Raw genomic sequence first — 25,982 nt, forward strand, 5'->3', positions numbered from 1 at the left:
CATTGTAGTGCGTCCTAGAGGCTAGAAAATCTGGGCTGTTAAGCAGCAGGAATTGGCAAATTCTGGAAGTGCGGAGTTTAGAACAGTGTCTGCCAGATACTTCTCTTTCCCACTCCAAAAAAGCTTCAATTCAATGGCCTGCAGAATTTAGATCTCTGGCAAAAAGGCTGAATTTTTGCATGTATTTAACTGCAGTCATAGTCAATATCTGCACACAATTATTACTGCTAATTCAGTCCATGACAGACTGAGAATCGTGTGTTACCTGCTGTGGTTGCAAAAACATTTCTGCACAGTTCTCAGACCTGACACTGGGCAGTGTGTTTAGACCAGAGAGAAAGAGCAAGAGAAAATGAAGTGGGAAAAAAAAAAAAGGAAACAAATATATACAAGAAAGGTCATGCAGAGCCAGATTTGTTCAGAGTGAAGTTTCAAATGCTCACCGCACAAAATTCAAACCAGATTTTCAAAAATAAAAAATAAACCCCATTAATGTCTGTTATGATGCTTGTGATTAGATATTCAAACAGGCTTGTTTGTTGTCTAACAGCTAATAAACCTTACTAAAAAAAAATCTTGTAATCTAAAAGTGCATTTATTTACATGTAAAACAGTCCAGCAAAAATGTGTGATCCGTATTTTGTAAGCCTTTGTTATTTATTTAAGAAAATCAGATCAAAATCTTACCAAGCCCTATTTTTTCCATGATATGTCACTTTTCATGCAGCTGTGAGGGGATGAGTTTTGGCAGTGAAGTTCATGGTAAGGATGAGATTTTGAGTAGAGGAATTCCTGTTCACTGAAGGTCATGCGTCAGAAATACCCTTTTCTGTATATCAGCCTTTAAAAGGACAACACCTCACTTCCTGGTCTGAGCTGAATATGTTGTGAATTTTCAAAATAACACTGCTGTGCTTTTAGCAGTTCAATTTGTAATGGTCAAAGCTGTAGTTAAAAAAAAAAAAAAAAAAGCAACACAAAACATAACAAAGCCCAACAACAACAAAAGCAGTGCTATTATCCTGTAGCTGTTTACACTCAGCCCGACTGCTTGTGGTTTATTTGCAGAAAATTTCAATAATGGAGAGACTGCTTTATTTCCAGGACCAGGGGAAAAAAATATTTTCCCAATATGATCTGTTCCCATTTATTTTCACACAGGCTCTGTAAGGAGGGAATACGAAGCACTTTTGAGTATCATTTTAACATTCAGTTTATTTGCAAGCCTCTTCATTTCAAACTTGAGCACAAAGAGCAGAAAAAAAAAAAACAAACGATCTCAGACAGAAAGGGGAGCAGTAACTGCATTTTCTGCACCTCTTGCCAAAAGCACTGCAAAGAATGGAAAAAAAACTGTCTCACTTTAAGCCCCAGAACTGGTTAATCAAAGCACCCAGTGATCAAACACACCAGCTAGGGGAAAAAAAAAAAAAAAAAAAAAGGAAAAAGAAAAAAGAAAAAGCTATCGGGTAGTCTACTGATGCAGTATTTATAACTGTTGCCTCTGGCAGCCTCAGACAGCAAACAGTAACTGCCATGCTTTTTCCAATGGTCTGAGTGAAGAAACCTCTCAAAACACACTGAGAAAAGGTGCAATAAACCTCCTTGTGGGCAATTATTGAACAACCAGACTTGCAGGGGCATCTTCCTAACCCCAACTACATTTGGCATGCATTCAGAAGCACAACCACCTGAGGATGAGATTTTGATCAGTGTTGCACATATCAGGATAGCTCCCCCCCCACACTCCATTTTGCAGGTAATGTACCATGCCCTTGGTGGCAAAGATAAATAGAATGCATATAAACAAACTGTATAAATCATATGGTATGGAATAATTTAGGTGCAATCCAATAACCTTGCAAAATATCTTATCAGAAAACTGTTTTATCCAGGTTACACAATCACACTAGAGACTATTCAACATATTAAGACCACAGAGTGCTGCAATGCAGCCTGCGATGGTACGTTTCTCATATGCTTTTGAGCAATATCAATATCTGATGCAATACTGTAGTATTTCCAGACGTTCTTTATTTTTTTAAGGTCACTTGTATGACTTCAGTTTTCTTATTACCGTCTCTCCTTAGTCAGACATTGCTACCCAGAAGCTCCAACAGCTTTGATGTCCCTTTCTGATAGAAAACAAGGGGTGAGAGGAGAAGAGGGAGGTCTGAGCTTTACCCTACCCGTGCAAGAGAAGTATTCCATTCTCCTGTCAGATCCCTAGATACATACACTTGATTTCAAAATCTTTCCAAACAACAGTCCATGAACGCAGTACCTTGCACTGTCTGTTACAGCTTCACCTCTGCAGGACATCACCTCCCATGTGAGACCTTCCCACGAGTCCTTCAACTGCACCCTGCAGAATGCAGACTGAACCAACCAAAACTAGCAGAGGCATCATTGATTATCAATTCAGCACAAATGAAGAGTAAGAGTTGGGGGCAGTGCCCGCCTTCACACATCCTTTATTCCACAGATACTAGTGAAACTAAGGAGACAAACACGGCTCTTTTTGTTCCTCAGGACTCAGGGAAACAGTAGGAGCATTTAGCCCTTGCATTCAAAATCAGCACAAGGTATTTTTAAAGCTGCATAGGCTTCTGGCCTGTTTTTCTGAAGCAGACACTCTGTGAGCCAAAAATATCACACAGTTACTTATTGTATCGGTAAACCAACTGCAAACAGTTCTTTCTCAGTTCTCCATCACAGAATCACTGCAGACCTGGCTGCAGGAAAAGTAGTCATAGCTCCCATATAAAAATGGATTCCTAGTATTCAACTACTTTTGATCCTTTCTATATGGTGATAGGTAAGACTTTGTCTGGTTCAGAGTAGGCACAGTTTGAAACACATTTATTTTAATGCTAAGAATTCTGAGATTTAAAGTGACACTCTGCAAATGTTTCAGAGGAACAGTATTTGTCCTTATCAGTACTGTCCAGGGAAGTCCTGTCCCAGACACTTGGGCTCAAAAGGACGTAATGGAAATTCTGTACTCCGATAAGAAAGGGTCTCAGAAATGTAACTGCGTCCCTTTGCCCCACCATGCGTCTCAGTATTATCACCCTTGAGCTACAGGGAGCAACACTGGGATGTCCTACATGACGATGTCACATAACCATGCAGTATTATTCACTCCAGATTAATGTACATTAAGGAATATATCATATTTCCCAGACTTGTCCTTTTTACTATTTTCTGCTATGATGAAAATCATAAAGGATGATTTCAAGACAAGAAGTAAGGCTCCTCAGACTCGAGAGGAAACTTCCCCCCCTCCGAAGAAGTAACTTCCCTTCTTGCTTGCTAAATTCAGTGCAGCTTCCCTGTGGCCTCCCAGAAGGCATCACCATACACCTAGAGGGGAAAAAAAAATAAACATCTGCCCAAGAAAACAACTCAACCCCTCTCTGCCAAATAGCCAAAGTACAGGATCTGAAATTTGGATACTTTCTGGGTGCTGCAGGTCCACAGGCATGGAGACACTGAGGTTTCTGTGGAGCACAAGGAAGGCTAAAACTTCATCATTAAATGAGCATGGTCAGCTTGACTCTCCTCAGGAAGAATGAGGAAATAGAGGTAGAAGAACCTGTTTGATGAATCTCTGAGCACTAAAGCCTGACGCAGGAGTGTCTGCAGAATTAAACACTATTTCTTTTAAAAGCCTGTCTAATTTTTCCTCCCCTTTGCCTCCAAATATTTTATAATCCATACATTGGAAGGGTCAATTAATGCATTAGTTTTATTCAAGCTACAGAACAGAACAACAGAAAAAATGTAATACAATCAAAATTTCTTTTACTCAAGGTTGACCAAAACTTTTACATAATATTAACACAGATTTAATATTTCAGCCAGAATAAAATGAATCATACTTCATTTCTGTCATGTCACTATGAGCTTCAGTACCAATCAGACTGAGTTTTATTCCCATATACTGCAAAACTCATACATAAAAATGTTAACCGCATGCTCATCATAATAGTAATGAGTTATGAAAAGACTGAATTGATCTGAATAGTGTACAGAGTTTTCTCAGCTCATGCTTATAGAGCATACAGATTTCCTTGTGTAACTTCTCAAAACTACAAAATGAAGAAACAATAGTTGTCCCCTTCATCATGACTAGCAGCAAAGTATGACTGTACCCAACCTTGGTACAAATAATGCCAACAATCACTCCATTCAGAATACAGGTAGCAAGTTAACCTCATATGGACAGTAAAGTATGTACTAATGGGAGAGGAGGAGTCTAATTCAAATATCCTGGACAAGTTCTGAACCTCCTTACAGGCCATCTGAGATGCATATGCATCATGAATGGTTCCACTGAAGTCAAGAAAGGTAAACATGAAGGACTTTGCAATTCACCTGAAAGCAATACAAGCTCCTTCACCAAATGGTCTTGATTGCATATTCAATACATTCAAAGTGATACTCATTTAGAAATCTATTGATGAAAAGTACTACTCAGATCAGGAACTATTTGACTGTAGATTATGGAAATGCATGTAGAAATGTTCCCAAATAAAGGGAGTAAAACTGAAGAGGGTTTTTCCTTTTGCAGGTAAGCATCTGGTATTTTGCTTTACCCTGTGATGCCTCATTTTCTTATCAGTGCTCTCAGCAGCACAGCAGACAAACAACTAAAATGTGAAAGTGATATAGTCCCTGTAGATCAGTTTCTGTCTTCCTCAAGCGCTGCGTAAGTCTATATACATACAGAACACTGATGATGTGCACTGCAAGCATTATAGCCCCCCCAAAAAGCTGACAGCAGTAACATGATTTACTTCAGAGAGTCATCGTAATCTTAGGATGCGATCCTGTCAGAAATGAGAACCATAAGCTTACTGGAAATCAAGCAAGCTGAGCACTTCACTGGAGACACTCAGCATCTTGCAGGTTCAAATCCATACTTTCTGAAAGTCACTTCCTATTTGTCCTTTGTTTACCCTGGCTTATCCTGAACAGTGAGGCTTTCCGACATAGAGATAACTTTGGAAATGACTGCTCTCATATTCTTTGATGATTTCAAAAGGCAGGAAAGAATCTCACCCCTTTCTGAGGGCCATCCAGCTGAAGAAAATCACGTTGCTTTTTTCAGGAATGCTAATAAGAGCCAGTAATAACTCATCTGAGTCGCCTTGGCCTTGACATACCTGACAGAACTCGCTTTTGTTCTCTTTGAATAACATATTTTCCTTCTGTAGCTGCTTTCACACAGTTATCATTCAGCCCTAAAAGGGAGGCTGCCCACAGTGCCCCTTTCCAGTCAGTGTAACCTCTTCCTACAACATGCACTCACAGCCTTAATGTATTATGACACTAGAAGTACAAGCACATTTGGATCAGGCCACTGGGAAACATAGTGGAACAAAGTAGGTCTTCAAATTAAGCTTTTTAATGATTAAATATGTTAACTGTAATTAAAGTTGCTACCAGTCTTTCTCCAGGGGAAAAAGAGAGAAGTAGAGAATGGCATCTAGTTTTCTATATTTCTCATAGTAAAGAAAATCAAGAATGGGTCAGATATATGCGCCCAAACAGATGAGAATAAATTATTTAATCCCTCCCTATCCTCATGAATTACAGTTTTACTGAGCCAAAGCCATTTTTTTTTTCTTTCTGTTTTTAATCAGGCACTACACCCCTGATTTTCTTTGGGTATATCCACTTTGTCTGAACCAGAACGCCGCCCAGGAATTCCGATCAATGCAGGCTGTCAGAATGATTTTTAAATTCTGCCAGGAGCAGAAGTGAGGTACTTCTCAGGTGAGAAAATGCAAACAGAAGCCAACAAAACAGTGACAGCAAGTACCAATGGGAGAGCAAGGTATTAGAGGAATGTGCTATTGGAAATGCACAACTCTTTGGACAGTAGGGTTGAAGGAAAATAGCGCTGAGTCGGAGGCATTGAAGACACAAGACCTGGAATGTGGGATCTGAGCTTGCAGGCTTCTGAGACACAGAGGGGCTCACCTGGGGCCTTCAACTGCACCTCTTACTGGCAACAGAATTTTTGAGCAGATATGCTTTCACGACTGATGGGTTTCTATCCCATATGCTCTCTTTTTTTGCTGTTGAAACATGGCAGCCTTGAGATGAGCATTTAAGGTACTACATTCCTAATTTAAGAAGTGAGGACACAGATGCTGACTTCACATGAAAGTGATGATGAGTGATAGGTTCTCATACTGTCCAGCAGGTTTGCCAACAACATTAATAAAAAAAAATACGCATTCATCTAGCATTCATTCAATTCTACTATTCACCCAAAATATTCCTTCTTAACAAAACTCATGCTCTATCAGTTTTTCTGTTCCAGGAAAGTAAATCTGCTACACCAGGAGAATTTGAAGAGAATTTTTTGTATTTAGGCACCAAGTTTTCTCATATTTGCCTAACAGTGAAAGAAAATCATAGCTTCTCAGCAGCCAAAGGTGCCATGCTAGTATAAGCATTTGGTAAGAAATCAGGCTGTTAATTTACCCTGAAGCCACTGTTCTAATTGTATTTCAGGAGTCACATTTATTTGAAATAAAGCAAACCCAAGAGATGACTAGCACTAGGAGTGCTAATTTCTTGTTGTAGATCACTGACCAGTGTATTGCAAAGTCAGTATCAAATTTTGGATGGCCATCCAGGGATGCATAAGCTGTGAGTTTAAAGTTAATTCTCAGGAACAGACAAAAACTTGAAGCAATCGAAACCACAAGTTCACCACCTTTCTACTCCAATGTCTTCAGCACTACATTATACTACAAAAGTGGTACTCCAGTCACTGGATTCTTTTAGATGATGAACTGGATGAACCTTAACAATTCACATTTTGACATTTATTTCTGCAGCATCTGATTAATACCATTCAAATGAAAAGACTGCAAGTAAAAACCTTCATTATGCATACAAGTCCAGCTGTTACATTTATACTGATAAGGAAGCTCAGTAATAAATACATGAGATCAAGCGACCTAATGGAATGCAACTGAGAAACGATTACAGCAGGTATGCTGCGTTCTTTCCTCTCCTGACTTGAGCTCCAACTAATAACCTTGCAAAGCAACTGTGAGTAACCAAACTATCACCTCCATTTGATTCCCACTGTCTCCCTTTCTCTCAAATTCATAAAACTTCTGTTGCTTAAATCTGCACCAACTTTGTCCCACTGAAGCACAGCATGTTAACCCCAAGACATGTTAATATATCCAGTCCACTGATACAGTGGCTTTTTCAAAATCAAGTAAACCACAGATCAGCAGCCAGTCAGGCAGGCACACCACCCTAACCTCACTGTACCTGCTTCATAAACATGCTTAGGTACTGAACTATTAGGCTCTGCTGCCTCGCACAGCTGCTCCTGGGCATAAAGCAAATGCACTCCTCAGTCTGTCTAAAAAACCTATCACATCTACTGCTAGTGTTCAAGGCAAGTCCTTAAAAATGGAAAATCAAATGTTCGGTTTCTTCAAATGAGTGATCCAAATAGAAGTCTCCTTTCTCAATTTTCAAACAACAAACACTATATTTTGTCTGTTCTCGACTTCTACCATGCTAAATTCAACTGCTGGAATATAAAACATTATGAGTTAGTAGAACAACATACAGAGTTGCTAAGAAAAGCAGCATAAGAAGAATGCTGGATAGATGAAGAAGAAGCTGCAAGACAGAAAGAGAGCTCTAACAAGTATTAATCAGGCTCAGGTGGCATTTCAGGAGCCTAGGTCTCAGCCCCAAGCTCCTCTCAGTAAAAATAAGGATATCAATACATCCACTGCAAAGTTCCAATATGAAAAACATAAAAATGCCTTTGCCATATTTCTGGGTGATATGGAAGAATAGTTTCTTCAACCATTACACTTCCTCTTAGGAATGCTATGAAGATGACTATGCTCAAGATTCTCTAGACTTACATATTTGGCTAATGAATTTCATTACTACCTGAGACAGATAAGATCTATGTAACACTATGTGTTAAATTTAAAGCTGAAAAAGATCTCTTCCAGAACCATTAACACAAATGGCTGGACTATTCATTCTATAAGAAGATTTATACCCAATTATGAGTGAGTGACCATCTCTGCATTCCTCATTACTGACGTCCTCATTTCTCTGAAGAATTATGTGAGTGGAAATAAAGTCAAAAATTACAGAAGAGAGAGGAGATAAGGTTATATCACAAGTACAAGCTGGACAATTTAAGTGGGTAAAAACTTGTCTGACCAGTTCACAGCACTCAAGTTTATGATGAAGTTCTTACACATTATCTCACACCCACAAAGACTTCAGACAATAAAGTAATAAGGACCAGGAACAGTGAACTTTGTGCACTCTGAAAATGAACTCACAAACCTCACCTGATTCCACAGATGCTAAGTAAAACCAAATAATATCAACAGCAGCTATTTTTATTTTGTGATATGCTACGACATTTTGAAACTTTTTTAAAATAAAGCCTGCTACAAAGGTGTTCCCTATTTCTGTAATCCAGTTAATAATAATCCAGCTATTAATAATAATCCAGCCATTACTGAATGGCTTCATATTGTTGACTTTTGTACTTTGCCTCTATCTTGATATACAGGTAAAGAACCTTTATCGATCTTATGTTGTACTTTATCATCCAAAAGTGGGATAATAAGTTACCTGATTTTACAGTGTAAGGTTTGCCAGGAAGGAGCTATGAATTTTCTGTTACTGCACCACCTAACATACTGTGAATGTTAACAAAGAGAAAGCAATAACTCGTACATTCAAAACTGTCACCTACCAAATGTATGCATCCACACTTGGAGAAGGCTTCCATGCTTCATTCCTCTTTTACTGGGGATATCCCTGTCATTGAGTAAATTTCCATGGGTGCATAAATGTCTCTGGGACATCATATTATTTGCATCATAAAGTTGACTTAACTGTGCATAAAGGGGTTCTGCAGACTGCACACTGGTGCTGGGGCACAAAATTTACTTGCTAGTCTGCAAACAGGACACAGGACTGATTCACAGTCCTGGAAGAGCTGCAGACTCATTGGCAGTACTACAAAATACTGGGCCTGCAGTTTGTCTTACTGATGATAGCCATGACTACATCCAAGTCCCAAACAGAGCAAGCCTATACTGTTACAGCGGGAGGTGGCTGCAGGGCTGAGAGCTTTCGCCAAAACTGCACCTGTTTCTCACCATACCTGCATTCAATGTCAATAAGAGATGTATATGTTCTTATCTCAGTCACAGAATCACAGTCTCCCAGGAACAGCATAAAAATCTAAAGTGACATTCTCACATCTCATATCTGATCTTAAATCTGATATTAAAAAGATATAAACTTCAGAATACATTAAGGATCTCTAGAGCTTTGCACTATTAGTAGCACTGATAGAGCAAGAACAGTGCTTGGCTGGAGAGCACGCACTTTTTAAATAAGATGTAATAGTTGGAGTAAGTGAGAAAAGGTCAGTCTGATGTCCACCGTACATTCAAAGGAAGCTAGAGATCAGTTTAATTTTCTTTGTTCAAATATCCAGTTATTCACTATTGATTTACTAATGAAGAACCAGTCAGAAACAACTCCCTAAACATTATCCATTGGAAGAACACAAAAAGACATGTACCAGCTGACCGAACAGATAGGAAATCTCATGAAGGGAACCTGACCATTCTGAAGAGTGTGCTCACAAACAGTTCACAAAGCATTTGCACAGTGACTCACTAACAGTTTTGTTTGGAAAGTGAATGACCTTCAAAAAAGAACCAGGACCCCGCAGTCCTACTAAATGATTCCCCCCAGTCAAAGGGTCTTGTCATAAATGGACAAAGCAGACAAAAGAAATGGTGAGAGTGGGCAAGGAAGGAGCATCTAAAGGCTACAGGAACTTGTGTAGGTCATGGTGTCTTGGGCTGCTAATTCAGCAGGGAATAGTTAAAAATCAGTCTAGCTGAATTTGTATTTTAAAAGCTTTTACATTACCTTTTAAAAAATGCTTATGTAAAGCACCTCCTCAATGTGACCACTAAACCAATACTCTTTTCAATGTAATGAACTTGAATGTAGATACATTAAAGTACTGCATAAGGTCATCAGAAAAAGACAAAAGATAAAATTTTGCTTTTTTAGGTGAGAAGTGTTACGATTTCTACAAAACATTTATGGGATGTTAATAAAAGTCGTCCTTCTTTCATTCCTCTCAGGCTTGACATGGCTCTCAGAATTTGCAGACACAAAGAGTGAAGGAGAGAAGCAAAACTTCATACATCTTATCTCAGCCAAGTGGCATTAATACTTATCATTAACCCTATACATTGCATCTGTATTTGATTATTGCACAGGCAGTGCTCTAACCCACTACTGATAAAGATAAAAAACTCAAATGTAATAATACTTTATTAAGTATGTATAATATGTATATTATATGTAATATTATTACATATTATTTATACTCTATATTTATTAATGTAATGCTTTCATGGAATTATACAGAAAAATTCCCTAAAAGTGTATGATCCCAACACACATAAAGTAATATGGGACACTCAGTAGTGCCTAGAAATTTGGGAACTGTAAGCTAGATCTTAAGGGTTGTCAGTTGTCAGCTCCAGAAGGAGGAAACACCACATCATGCAGATCTTCATGTACGTGGGGTAAAATTGCCACTGTTGCCTCTCCCCTTGAGATTCTGAGTTAGGAACACCAAGTCAAAGTCAGTTAATAAGGCTATGGCAACTTTTAATACTTGTGTGTATTTTCTTACTGTTTCTTTTGGCTTCCTCAGCCTGCCTTCTCTTCACTTGAGCATGGTCTGCAAATTTTTGAAGACAAAAAAATCATAATTCTCCTTTATATTAAAGAAAAAAAAAATAAAAGCCAACCAAAAAAAAAAAGAAAATCAAAAAATACAACAATAAAACAAACCAAACCACCAAACAGGACGGGGGATTTTCTGTGAGAAAAAGTCACTGCTAATTCCAGTAGTCAGTACCTACTAAAATTGCAATTGCAACACTGTTTCCATCACTTAGGAAAGCTCAGTTTTCAGTGAGGGATCACCTTCCTTCCATGCCCCACCCACAGCTAAAACCCAAGAATTTTGCTTGGAGCTCAAAGCTACCACATTACATTTCTTTCTTAAACCACTTCAGAAGTATAACTAACTGGAAATCCAGTGCATCACTTCTGATTGAAGATAACTGCTCAGCCAGCCACCGGTCTGTTCAGTCACTTCCCTGCTGCTTGCCGAGAAGCTCAGAGGGGACAAGCTTGAGAGGGGGACAAGCTTGAGAGCTGAACAGCTGGGCAAAGGCCACAGAGCTCTGGGTACCAAAGATGCTTCTAAGTCGTACTGACATGAGCTTACAGAGTGACAAGAGGGAGTGATGGAGCAATGGGAATAAAAGCAATAAGGGATATCTTTGGAAGCATTTACAAAACAAAACAAAACAAAAAACCTGAAATAAAAGGTAGGACACAGGCCTTAAGGATGTGGTGATAACAATCAGTTGAGGAGAAAACAAGCGAGGTATGAGCTCCAATGTTCTAGAGGTGTAATGGCAATACAGGGTAACAGGGAAGGAAAAGGCAAAAAAACTCAGGCAGAAAAAAAAAAAAAAAAGATTCCTCAATAAATCCAACTTGAATCACATAAGAAAGAAAACAAAGTGAATGCAGCATGTGTGATCTCTAGCCTTTCCTTTTCTAACACATTCTTTTTCATTGTTTTCACAGAACATGGATCAACCTAACTTCAAAATAAAGAGAAGCTGACAAATGCCACAAAGTTTTATATAATGAGTAAATACGGTCCCAGCAAGAAAATTATATTTGCAATAGCTTTCTGTAGGATATTTCATTCATGTAGCCTACTAGCATTGCCAACAACAAAATCTTAGGCAATCTTGTGAAGGTCAGTATCGTTTACTGACCGTTTTGAAACCAGAACAGATAAAGGACGGTGGAGAACTGGCAGCATAAAGTCAGAACAGATGATAAAAAGGAAACTGAAAGAAAACAAGGAAGGAGAAAACACTGCTATCATTCTGGCTTATGTTCCACAAAACAAAGCAATGTCATTACAACCATTTCCTTCACACTCTCTTAGAATACGCACCGTCTTCTCTTCAGAATCATAACACTACCATATCTGCTTCATTGCTGCCACTTTACTCCTTGTCTAAACATACTTGAAATTTTCAATATCTGGCAAAGCCATACACTTTTAATCAGGTTAAAAAGGTCAATGTCCTGAAAAAAATGATAAGTTCTTGCCTTAGTTTCTGCTAGGATAGAATTCATCATATCAGATACTCTGAAGAGAACAACTCTGTCCCAAATGAAACTAAGACAATTCTAAAATGTGCTATGAAACCCTGGTTCCCCATAATAAATTGCCTGACACATATTGATACTGTGAAGAGCTGAAGGATACTCAGTTTGAAACCTAATTTAAGTTTGCCTACCCTAAACGAAGATTAAAGACAAAGAGATACCATGTGAGCTGTTCAAACAAGGCAGATATGAAATTTATTCGGTAACACCTGGCCATTATTGATGCTGTTTTGCTCCCAGATGCAATGAAATTGCCCAACAGGATATCAGAAACCACCAGAATGATTCTGTTGTCTGTAACAATTAAATCAACTCAAGTTAGTTGATACAAAGCAAAAAGGGCTGCCTGCTAAACTCTGATGGAATCAACCTTTGCCTTTTATTTATATTCAAAAAACAAAAGTCTTTATTTATTTATTTTTTACTTCTGTTTTTCAACAATTTAAGCCCTACAGAATTATGTGGGGGAGTGGGGGAAATCCTATTAGAACCATGTAGCATCTCTTTAACACTGTTTCCAACAAAACTAATGTTAGAACTCCTATTAGATTTAACATGAACATGACAACATCACTAGATCTTTCTGCTGTGCTGTTCAGACATGAGATTTTGGCTTCTGTAACTTTTATTAAGTCACAGCAATGAAAATTTAAGATTTTTTAATTCATAGAGATGAATTTATATAAGCGAGAGGACACTGAAATCAACTTTACTAGCAATTCAAGATACTGTGACTAATGATAAGAATGGACAGCAATTCTGCAGATGCTCTTAAATTCTACTCATTCGTCTTTTGTCTTGTACAATATGGTATAAAGTACATAACTATCATTAAACTTACTCAATCTCCAAAATTATGTTTTACAGTTTTAGTTTTACAGTTGCAGTTTCATGCTAATATTGCCAAATATACTTCTAAAATCTTCTGTCTGCCAAATAGGAAAGTGGTCACTTAGAAACACAAGGTTGAAACTTTTGTCAGCCTTCTGTAATGACTGCTTTGCCCCCAGATGGCAGAAACTCCTGCTAACTGCTACAATTTGCATGACTTAAAAGGACAAGAGAAACAGCTCTCTTCTTATGATTTTACTAAGTCTAGTTCCTTGCAAGAGACAAAAGGGTTAGTTTGCTTCCCCCTCAAAATGGCTGTTTTCCAAGCTGTCTTTACACTTCTGATCTTATTCCACATCCAGATAGTTCCAGCCCCACCTTTCCATGTGTATGGAGGGAAAGTCTCTCCTCTCTGACTACAGATTTCCCATTACTGGCATACCGTATCATTTCCAAAACCTCTCAGCATGAACTGGATGGAATAGATCTTTTTTCTGCCTTACAGTCTAGTAAATGGAGTGAGGGAAAGGGGATTAAAACAGTACTGGATAAAGCAGAAATGAATTCAACCATTCAATTCCAATCAGAAATATTTTCACCTACATTTTTTTATACAAAGTATTCACATACATCCCTTCAAAATCTGAAACCCCAATCCCAATTTGTTTAAAGTCTAGTTCAGGGAGTGGAAACTAATTGCACTTAGAGGCCAAGTCGTACAGTTCCAACTTAAATCCTCACTTCAGCAGTATTTAAAGAATTCTGGATGGGGAGGGCAGAGATTTAGTTTTGATGGCTGAGGAAAGCAGAAACCAGGCTTGCATACATAAGATTTTCAGAAGAAGAATAAATCAGTAAGGGTAAAATGAAAGTAAAGGATGTTGTTAAATGGTATTTATTCTCATTTTCCCTTGGAACACAGGCCTAAGTTCAGGAAAGAATTTAAACAGTCTGAATAAAATTCAGTGAGCCCAGTGAATCCACTGAACTTGGTGGGTTACTCACAAGCCATGAAGTTCTGCACAGTGCCTATGGAAATGCTTGGGCTACAGTGATGTGCACTGTCTAAACACTGGTTCGAAAGGAAAACATAGGAACAGTTGTCATCAGATTTGGTCATTTCTAGAAGTCCAGCTTCTAGAAGTGTTGTCCTAGTCAGTACCAGCATTGTTCTTAGAAGCAGTAAGAGGAACTTCAGTCAGTCATAGGGTCAAATCTTGACCTACAAATACAATGATTCAGTGCTAAGTGAAAACCACGTTCGACTACACTCTCTGGGACTTTAAAAACTGACAGCCTGAGCAAAGCAGGCAAAAATAAAAATACTAATAATCCCAAAACAACAAGCAAACAAACAATGACCAATAGGTCAGGGAGCACTGGAAGACCATCCACTAACTAGTCAATTTACCTATACCTGCTCATCATTGTCTCCTATACACACAGCTTTCTGCTGCTACTAAAGAGGCAGCTGGAGTACTTGGAGCAGCAGCCACTACTGATAATCCTTCTCCAGGTTTCTCTCCATGCCACATCTCCTTCTTTCCGCACATTGCCCTTTTCCTCTCCCCACAGCAGTGGCTGCAGAGGCAGTTTTTTGCCCTCCATGACTCCTCAGAAGGCTGGGAAGCACTGCAGGTGAGCAGGAGCTGATGGGAGAGAACATTTCTAGCAAGGAGTAGGAGTAGACTTGTGCAGCTGCAGAAAGGGATTGATATGAGGGAGTGGGTGAGCTGCATGATGACTGTACCACATCCACAGCAATGAGAGAAAAGAGGAGGCTCAAATGGAGACAGGATGGGGGAGAAGGCAAAGCACTTGTACTAAGCACTCTCCAACATTCTCCCTCTGCCCTTCACAACTGCTCACCCTCAGAATTGCTTGAAGTCCATGTGAAGCCCTGCTGGCCACTGCTCACACCACAGCCTCACAGACCTTGCCCACTGCCAGCCTTGTAATGCAGAAACCTATCCAACAGGACAGTATTTTCCCCTCCATTTCAACAAATATTCTTCTGATAATAATGCTTTTCAGCAGCTTGTGAACCATAGCTTAGATGAAATGCAAAGCTTTCACAAACAACATGCAAGGCCTTTCAGCACCACCTGTTCAGCTGGTCAATGAAAATAAAAATGAAAATACACTGCAATCACATGCTGCTAGCCCAATGACAACCTTCAACAGTTACCCATTCAATGACCCATGATAAGATGGTTGTGACCCCACTCTCTGCTCACCAGCTATATGAGATCACCTACTGCCTGAATGAGGTGTCATTTCAGCAACAGAAAAGGCAGAAGGCTACTAAATAAATGAACATACTACTCTCCGCCCCAAGAAACCCATGCCCTGATAAGTCCCTGAGCAGTTTTCCCAGTTAGTTTGGATGAGAAGCAGGAAGGAGATGGCTTTACTTCCCAAGTAAATGGACAGCACACAGGATTGAGGACTCAGATGTGTTTTAATTGTTCCTCTGCTATTCCCTTCTCAATTCCTTATTGCCCTTTCTCTGAAGCGCTGCTAGATTTTCTACTGCATTGAAATACTTGTTCTTCTTATTGCTAGCCATGTCAAAGCCAGACCATGTCTATAGTCTGCTTGCATCTGCTCATTACATCAGTCACACCTTATGAGAGGCAAGCATTATGACATTCAGAGTGGCATTGCCCTAACTTTACAGACCACAGCGTGGAGACACAAGACACAGTCTTTCCAGTTGGAAAACTGCATCAGTAGTATGCTATAAGCATGATAGAAAACCATGTAACTCAGTAGCAAAATGAGTACATAAAACAGTGTCCATTTTTCCCCTTCCATCTCCCATTACTCACCATCAAATTGCTGCTGAGATATTGCATTAATTCATAAGAATCTTGCTTTATGCAATGGTGGCACAGCTGCATGACTAACTTCACATTAATAATATGGAAATATTAATAATATGAAAGAATGCTTTTAAAAGTATATTCAAAAAGATCTTAACAAAGCAACAATGAAGAAGAAATAAAGGAAGAATAGAAGATATTTAAGGCTAGCAAGGAGAAGCTCACTGAAATCTGTGTTTTAATTTTCCACTGACAGTGTTAGGGATTATTTAAAACAGCAGAAAATTGAACTTGATTAATTAACCTAAATACAGCTGTGAAATATTCTGAGTGGAAATACAGGCTTTTCTTGCTAAACGTTGTGACGTTCTGACTGATTAAGTTCTGCTACTCAGCCTGCAAAAGGATTTCTTAGGACAACTCAATAGGGTTTCTCATGTACAGTCAAGCTAATGGCTAAGACCCTTAGATGGAGTCTTTGGCATTGGTCCAGCTACGCTGATTTCATCTATTGCCAACTCTGAAAAGTGGACATGAACTCAGAAGCCATACTACCAGTCATCCAAACCCGTAAATACTGATCATTCTAATTCACAAAAGTATAATCACAGGGCTGGATGTTAAGGGAATCTTCCTTTCTGATTTAAAATCTACAGATAAAAGTGTAGCCACAGCATCAACTCAACTGCGCTGCAAACATATGCTGTGTTTACATATTCAATATGTAAGAAAAATAAATGAAGAAATAATTTGTTATTACACAAATCACCTAACTCAAAAAATACAGTTTTTATTTTTCCAATAAGAACTTTCATGTTGTTTATCGTTCTGAATTTTCTATTTATCAAAGCGTAAGTCCCTCAATAACCTTTTGAAAATGCTTTGTGCCATTCTGTATAACGTTTCATTCACTTACAGGAATAAGTCGGCAACTGAAAGCTTGCTTTGAAACTGCAGTGTAGCCAGCGCTTAAAAAAATCTGCAACACGGATATTTTGATTATGCTATGTCTGTATTGATGCACCACTGGAAAAGCAGCCATCTCCTTCATTATCACTAACCAAACTAAATATTTTCTTGTTGACCCTCCTTTAAAGGAAATGTACGTATTTTGTTTAGAAGCTTCCATCTAGTAAAATATGAACTAGCATGTTAGGCCACAACTTATTTTTTCTGCATATGTATGTTCAGAAAATATAAATATCATAAATAGACAGAAAATATAAAAATCATTCATGCAACCACTGAATACTCTGCAGAAAAAAGGAACTAGAATTTTGCACATTTATCTTACCCATTCCAATACAATAGACGCTCTCATGATTTCAAGCTTTGTGCTTGTTTATCATTAGTGTTTCCACTGTAACCATGGCACCAGGATATAGCACAGGTTTAACACTGAGAAAAATACCCAGTATTTTCCTAAAAAACTCATCTTTCACAAAACACACAAGCACATGAAAACAATGGCAAAATAAATAAACAAATAAATAAATGAAAAGAGAAAAGAAAAAAAAAAAAAACCAAGGTAGACAAGGGGGCAAAACAGAGAAATTATTTCTTTTCAGGGAAAAAAAAAAAAGAGCTAAAACATTATTTCTGTGCGAGTCCTTTTTTCATCTTGGACTTCTGACAAGTCTAGAAATATGTAACAGCATAAGTCATAACCTTGGGCCTAGTGCAGATAAAACAAATACTGAAATTTCCTTACAGAAATGCATGCAGTGTTATGCAAAATTCAGTGCATTAAAGCAATTAGTATATTGGCAAGAGCTGCTCTCAAAATATGAGCATTTTCTCAGAGCTATTTCAACAGTGACAGTCCAATCCTGCAAGATCTGTTGCATCATTCTGAAGGTAAAAAGGGGCGGGAATGCAATTAATTGCATCAAACAGACTCAATAAACTCAACAAGTACATGGTACCCATTCCAACTTTTAGGACTCCTTAAAGGGAAACACTCAGAATGGCATAAAAATATTTTATATTCTCCAACAATGTTTATAGCTTGATATTGGTATTTCAAGCATGAAGGAGGAATGGGCTTCTGTGATAGCTGCTTTTAATTTGCTTGCCACAGAGTTGAGGAAGGGTGCTACAAAAACATCTGCCTTGAATGCCAAGAGCTTAATGAAGGAATTAGTCCTATTACTAAACAGAAAGAAAAAAAAAAACAGACAGAAGCATATCAGATCTTAGTCTTACATTGATTTAGGCCATGTGCATTTTCAATGCCCTGCGACAGCCATTCAACTAACTTAGTTCAGAGAAGACTTATTTTTTGCAAGTTTTAATACAGACACCAGACACTGGTGAAGATAACAATAAATCTATGTATATCACTGTACACTCTATAGAGATGTCAGAGCCACTGGTCTTATTTAAGTTAGTGAAATCAGATGAACAAACAGTGTGATTTTGTAAAAGCCAATTCTCTGGGGTTCCTTAACTATTAACAGTGCAATAAACACACCCAGTATTACAATAACAAAGACACCTTTTGTAAAATTGGAGATTTTGGAAAAGTAAAATACAATACTACAAATGCCTGCACACTCTAGTTCCAACAGTGTTTCAGAGGGGGTGGTGTTCTCTGCGTATTATATGCACTGCACAAGCACAATGATGACTTACAGCACAAAAATAAAATAAAAAAGAAGTAAACGATGCTTTTGATACCATATAATACTGAGCTAACCAATTACGATCCAGTGCCACATACTCAACTCTGTACGCAACACACAACAGCAATCCCTCTCTTGTCTCCTCCCACCCAGTGGATGCTGGACAGCAATGAATCCTGGTGCATTAAAATACAGCATTTATCTGATTCAGTTATTTAGTTCCCCCCAGAACGTGTTTATAATGGGCTTATATAGTTAAATTCCACTATTCACTCAGGGTACGGGTTTGGATGTTTGAACTCACGTCAGAAATTAGAGCCAGGATGTACCCTCACATGCCAGCCCAACAAAATTTAAACCTGGCATCAGTAACCTGCAAGGTCCTTCCAGATTTGGCAACACACTCAGAACGTGTACCACGCACAGAAGGAAAATATATTATTATTCCTTCACTAAAAATCCATGATGACATCCTCATTCCATTGGTCTCAATGATAAAATACCCTGATTTCAGAACCACAACACGATTATCATTCAATCCAGGTAAAAGACATCTGCAATACTGCTGCATTTGTCTTTTCCTGATTCGGCTTTTTTTTTCTCTGCCTATCACTGAGTTTTATGATCCAAGCTTACTAATGTGTAGCTTTTATACAGCACCAGAATAAGCTAGATCTTAATTATCACAATGTAACATGTAGAAGTGGACAATATTTTGAAGTTGTAAACGTAGAAGTTGTAACAGTGAAGTTATTTAGGTCTTAATCAGCATAAAGAGCCTCCCCATTGTTCTGATGTCTCTTTATACCACTGCATCAAGTAAAGGAGCTTCAAAGGATATGTGAAGCTCAGAGCTGTTAACTCTTGCTATTTTCACTTTGCCCCGGGTTCTTCACTTGCCAACAAAACATCACCCTAACCATAACAAATAAACATGCAAAGATGAATGTACACACTTCAGATGGATCGCCAGGCAGGGCACATTTAAAATTAGAAGGCAGTTACTATTGTTTTATACATCTTATCTAAAGAATACACCATTTAACCATTTAGCAGCAGAAATGTGTATATTCCTGTTTCCTGTGCTTCTTCTTGTTTTATTTTCAGCACTAAATCACAGTACCTGAGGCAGTCAGACCAAGGATTTTGTGGCTATTTTGTACTCCCACTGAGGCACGTTCGCCTCTGGGTCTTTGAGATGCAGTAGAAGCTGTTCAGCACATTGTGTATACGGGCAGCATCTGCCTGCTTCGGGCCAAAATCCACCAGAATCCTTTTATCAATTTCAAGCATTTGAAGAAGCACTGCATTAGGTCTACGCATAAGGGTCCAGACCATCTAGGGGAAGGAGGAGCATCAGCACTGATGCAGTGAGCTTTCAAGTGACACGATGGCCCTGAAGTGTCTGGTATCAGAGGTCAGACCTGGGATTTTAAGGCTTGTCATGACCTCATCACGGCTTTGTCTCTTCACACCGAACAAGGTCTAAATGCTGGCTCTGGGTTTTGTCATACTGTATGGATGGATTGCTTGAGGGCTTTGAACAGCAAGATAACTGGACCTGTCTTTATGTAACATAATTTCAGAAGTGATAATTATACAACTCTTAGAGACGCCGTATTTTTCTTTCTTCCCATACCTACAGATCACATGCATTAGATAGACAGTAATCACAACTACCTGGGTATAACAAGGTGCGGAAATAACGAAAAGCCTCCTGAGCCACGGCATGCCCTTGCAACCTAGCTCTGCAATACAGATATTGCACCCAGAGCAATGCCACCAATACATGCATCTCTGCATGGGCAGCGTGGGCACTCACCCAGTCCTCGAAGTGGCGGCTCCCGTTCTGCAGCAGGTCCTCGAACTGTATAGTGCAGTTAGCTACAAAATCGTCGTACCCGATGGGGGCATCGTGGAAAACAGCCATCTCTATCTTCCTGCCGTTGCAAACGTCAGTGACAAATTCATCGTTCCACGCGGGACTGTTGGTCTTTTGCTTAGTGGAGGTCTGCCCAATCCTGGAGTCGTCCACATTGAGGGCTATGTAAGGGTCCAGCAGGAAGGTCTGCGGCCTGGGGCCCACCGCATGCCTCAAGGACCACGCCGTGGGCTTCAGATTCACCGCCTCGCAGATCTTGATCTTCAGCAAGCCATTGAAAACCACCATGGCTGGACGGACGGCAGCACTTTCCCGGGATCAGGCACTGGCACGACGCGCTCGCACAGAGCAGAGGGAGGAGGGCTCGCCAATAAATAGGGGCAGGTCTGGGAGAGGGGGAGCGGGACGCCGTGCGGGTCCCCTCGCGTCGCCGCCGCCGTTACCTTGGATTATTTCGCCTTCGCTCTTGCGACACCCAGTGAATGCATTTATTTTCTCGCCCGTGCTTCTAACGGAAAACAAGGGAGGGGGGCCGCAGGGGAGGGGGAGGCTGCAGGAACCCCCGAAGGCGATCCCGATCCGGGCGGCGCGGACCCCGAGCGAAAGCCTCCTCCCCGCACCTACACCATAATCCCGGCCGGGGCTCCTCGAAGGGGGCAGCGCTGCGACCCGAGGCTCCCGCAGCCGCCAGCCCTGCCCGCCGGCAGCACAACAATACCCGCACACGCGAGGCGGAGGCACCGGCCGCCCCACCAGCCCTGCTACTGCGCGCTCCCCGCTCGCCCAGCGGCCGCCCGGGCACCTTCCAGCAGAGGCAGCGGCGGCCGCCGCCCGTCCCGCGCCTCCTCCTCCTCCTCCTCCGCCGCCGAGGCCGAGGAGCCGGCGCGGCGACCCCCGCGCATGGGGCGGGGGGGCGACGGCAGCGGAGCCGAGCGGGCCGCGCGGCTCTCGGCGGGCTCCGGCTGGGCGGCCGCCGCCCTGGCGATGGGCAGAGCCGCCGCCTCCCTCCCGCCGGCCGCCCCCCGCCCGCGTCCCTCCCTCCCGCCCGGCCGCCTCCCTGCCTGCCTCCTGCTCTCCTCCCTCGCTCGCTGCGCGCAGCCCAGCCCGCCTCCCGCCGCCGCTCCGCCGCTCGTGCAGGAAATGCGCAAAAGACGTCAGTGTGCGAGCGTGTGTGCGTGCGTGTGCGGGGAGCGCGGGCAGCGGGAGCAGGAGGGCGTGCGGAAACTTCGGCGGCGGGAGCTGCGTCCCAGCCGCCTTCCTCACCGCTCTCCGGCCCTCCCGGCCGCGTTTCACCGATTCGCGTCGTATTTTATTTCTTATTCCTTATTACTCTTATTATCGCTGTTGTTATTCCCTCCTCCGCCTTCCTCCCGGGATAAGAGTGGCGTGGAAAAAAACATCCCCGATCGCCTTCCTCCCGGGCTTTAAATAGCCCCTCAGGTTCTACTCCTGCATTCCCCAGGTCGCCGCGCGGCGCTACCACCCGGGCGAGGGACGCTCTCCCCTGAACCCAGATCGCTAGCTCCTCCCCACTACAGAGTCGCCCCTCGGAGCCCTCTGGCCGCGCCCCGGCCCCGCGACGAACAGCGGCTGAGGAGCCCGCCGCCGCCTGACAGCGCCGAACCCCGGGCGGCGCCGCCTCCGCCCGCCGGGCCGCGACGGCAGAGGCACCGTTACGTCAGCGGGGGCCGGGCCGGAGGAAGAGTTTCCCCGCGGTGTGCGAGCTCCGGGAAGTGCCGTGCGCCGCCGGGGGAAGCGGCCTCCCGCTGCCCGACTGGGAGGAACGCGGCTGTGTCCCGGCCCGGCCGCGGTGCTGGGCGAACCCATCCCCTCTATGCTGCCCCTGCCACAGCTTGGCCCCGCCGCCCCCGGCGATAAGGGGAAGCGCCACCGGGAGTAACCGTGGCTGTGCTGGAAAGATACTGAAAGGGGAAATAAATCTCCTAAAAGGGCGTGCTTGCTGTATTAGCGATTTGACTTTGTGCATCTTTGTATTGCCGTGGTGCTGACTTCTGTGTTAAACAATCAGGAAACTTTGCGAGAACTTTTCTCCTCCCCAGAATAATTTTGAGTTGATGATTTCACCTGTTTGGTTTTTGTTTGTTTGCTTTTTTAAGAAAGTCATTGGGAAAGGGAACTGCACAAGATTTGAAGTGACTTTACTATCAGAAGAAAAATGTCAGGCTAGCTTCTGTGTTCAGGAGGGCAGCTGGGGGAATTCGAGGCAGCACGAAGGAAGAACCCAACTGCCAGGACACACTCAAGTAAGTCTGTGACAAACGAGCACCGAGGCTTGTCTCTGCACCTGGTATTCTTGATGTGGCAGCAGTGATCAGGTAACAGTGTGTTTCTGCAGGCAGCGGCTCAGAAGCAGGCGCTGTGTGGAGCTGATGAAACAGTTCTGGCATCTGTTTCCAGACTAGTTCCCAGGTAGAAAATGTGGTACTAATGAAGCTTAAGGGTCACGAGAGCATTCACATAATGAAAGAAAGCTCTTTTTTTTTTTTTTGTGCCAGTTGCTGCTTTATCTGCTAGTAAAAGTAACATCTCCATGTTCATTATCCTGACAGTCCCCGAGTGCCATCTTTTGATACAAAGCCATGATGAGGCCCAATTATAGGAGCCTTCCCTCCCAATTCAGCCTTCCCTGTGCTCCCAGCGGCTGTCATACATCTATCACTTGTTTCTGTAAAGGAGTGTGCTCACAGGCCCCACCAGAAATACCAAGATAACCCCTCCTTCCCTCCCAGCCCTACTCACAACCTAGAGTATATCATACTACGTATTCAGCTGCGTACTCTCAATTGTAGTGCGTGAGGAAGAGCTCTGTAATTAAATCTTTCCTCTGGACGTGTTTGTATAGCAATGTAAACAATATGCTCAATTTCCTTAAATATGGGAAAATGCAGAAGCTGAACTGATACAGTGTTTAATTTTCACTGATTTTTTTTTTTCTTTTTCTTTTTTTTTTTTTGTAAGAGACCTGCAACTATGCATAGTCTGAATGCCCCGGTGGGATGTAAGTAAGCACAGTCTCCATGGTGAGTTCAATAACCCCATGTGTCTGCAAGGTCACACCTGCATATGACAACAGCCTGAATCAATATGGGCTATTAATGCACTATACAGAACAATATCAATAAATCTCATATTTCACTAATTATATATTTAACCTACTGGAAATACATGAGTACTTAGGCTCTGGCATCTGATTTGGCCCATCTAATCTTTTCCATTTTCCAGGCACTGAAACAAGCTAAGGTTTGGTTTCACAAATCTTTTTTAAGGAGATTGCCTTGCATGAATAAGCATTTACCAACTGACTTAGTATTAGTCATGTCTATACTTAAAATGGTTAGGAAAGTGCACATTTCATAAACGTTTTAATTTTTGATATATGAGGGCTGCTCTGAAAGTAACACCTCCTATTTTATTATGTTGGCTTGCATCATCAGAGGTCGCTGATGGTGGTATGAGGCTGAACCTCCCCACCAATATTTCATTATATTTTCATGCCATGTGACGGCAGCAGAGGAGCAGTCTGACAATATGGCGACTGACATGGAAGTGTGGATGGAGCAAGGTGTGGAATTGGGCTCCTCCATGAGGAAAAAATTGCACTCATCAAGGCTTGCTGAACGTTTATGGAGACCAAACAGTGGATGTGAGCACAGTGAGGCAGTAGGTGGTGTGTTTCATCAGTGGTGACAACAACAGTGGGTCACGTCCACTGGTGCATGTAGGCACCATAACAGTCATCACAGTACACAGTTCATGGTGGTGACTGTTGAAAAAGAGGATTTTGTAGCTGAGAATGTGCTTTATCAAGTACTGTTCTTACGCTCTTTGTATTTGTTGTAGTTTCTGTGGAAATAAATAGGAGGTATTACTTTCAGAGTGATCTATGTACATATAAAATGAACTTTGGGAAAACTTGCCTATATCTTTTACATGAAGCTGTTACTAACTTGCCAAAGACCCAGAACAATATTCTTAAAATTCAGTAACTGAAGAACAGTGAACAGCATTACAACACTTTCTGCAAATGCCATCAGAAAAACAAACACAGCAATAGTCTGAAAAATTCTAAGTGACAGAAAATATTCCAACTGCATGTGCCATTTTCCACTTGAAAGAGTTTAAAGTATTTGTTTCTTGATTTTAATTCTGTTGTGGGTTTGAGAGGCTTTGGTTCTTTAAGAACTGAAAGGCAAATGCTATTCCTTCTGTGTCCTTCTGTGTTAAGGACAAGATACAGCGCATGCAAGATTTCTGCTACAGAAGGACAATAGAATGCACTCTACTTGTATTTCTGTGTCCTACTGCAAAAGCTACAGCAGATTAGTGAACTGCATGCAGTCATCTGCAAAGAACAGCCTTTCAGCACTTGCTTTTACTCCTCTAAATCCGTCTCTGCTTTCTCTGTCTGGTTTGCAGTGGCAGCGACACGGAGGGAGTGGGCAAGCTGTAGGCAGCTAGTTACCTTGAGTCAGCCCCTGACCTTTCCATGGCCCGTGAATCCTCCGAGCTCTGTGGAGAAACAGCACTATCTGGTGGAGGGAGTGTGTAAAGTCCTGTCAGCCAAGGGCTGTGCTCATTTATTTGAGCCGCAATTGTAACTGCTTTAGTGGTGGTCTTGCCCAAAGCTGATAGTTTTGCCGCGGTTTCCAGAGATCTTTTCTTTTTCCTTTTCACAGTGAGAATGGCAAGTGAGTATATCCAGCTAAGTTTTTATAAAATTGATGCTTTTCTCAGTTTCTATAGCTTACCTGAAGAAATTTTTCACCCTCTGAGGAATGTTGATGTTTTCTGAATTTTATTATATACAGCAATATGAAAGAGAGAAAAAAATGTTTAGGTTTAATTTTAAAAGAAGTATTATTTTTTTAAAAAGTTATATAAAACAGATGCTAATAGAATAAAATCAAACTTGCGTGCAAGGAGAGATTTTCAGAAATATATTCACGTCAACAAATGAAATAAAACCCAGAACCCAAGTTATAAACTTGTGAAACTTTGGCTCTGAATTGACTCTGAACATAAACACATTCATAGAATCACCGAATATCCCGAGTTGGAAGGGACCCATAAGGATCATTGAGTCCAACTCCTGGCTCAACACAGGACCACCTAAAAATCAGACCCTCGGTCTGAAAAGTATGATGTATGTAAAAGCCTGTAGGAAAAGCATCACATTTGTGAAGAAGTTGGCTAGTATCAATATATACACTATATTTCACTAAACTTAACGTATATTCTTAAGCAAGTGAAATAGTAGAGTGTTAGCATGATTGGTCCCTTCAATGGAATCAAAGATAGGTTATGAATACTGAATATCTTTGGAAGTTAAATTACTATCTAGTTATCTAATTTTTTGACATACAGCCCTGGAAAAAAAAAAAAAAAAAAAAAAAAAAAAAAAGTATCCTTAAGAGCATTTTTATTCCTATCATATTGCAATTGACTTTTAGAGTATACCAGTAACTTTTCTAA

At 41.1% G+C, this 25,982-nt stretch overlaps 1 protein-coding gene across 1 annotated transcript in view; it reads right to left on the reverse strand.

The window, feature by feature from the left end:
- The window catches only part of PRKCE (protein kinase C epsilon), a 271,611-nt gene extending 250,433 nt beyond the window's left edge, over positions 1-21,178 (reverse strand). Inside the window, exon 1 of the mRNA XM_042887118.1 lies at positions 20,430-21,178. Within this exon, the coding sequence (XP_042743052.1) occupies positions 20,430-20,777 (348 nt within the window). The 5' untranslated portion in view covers positions 20,778-21,178. The remainder of the gene's footprint in view (positions 1-20,429) is intronic.
- Positions 21,179-25,982: the final 4,804 nt, after the last annotated feature.

The sequence above is a fragment of the Lagopus leucura genome, unplaced genomic scaffold, assembly GCF_019238085.1.
Source record: "Lagopus leucura isolate 7727_CA_CO unplaced genomic scaffold, USGS_WTPT01 Super-Scaffold_73, whole genome shotgun sequence".
Lineage (NCBI taxonomy): Eukaryota > Metazoa > Chordata > Aves > Galliformes > Phasianidae > Lagopus > Lagopus leucura.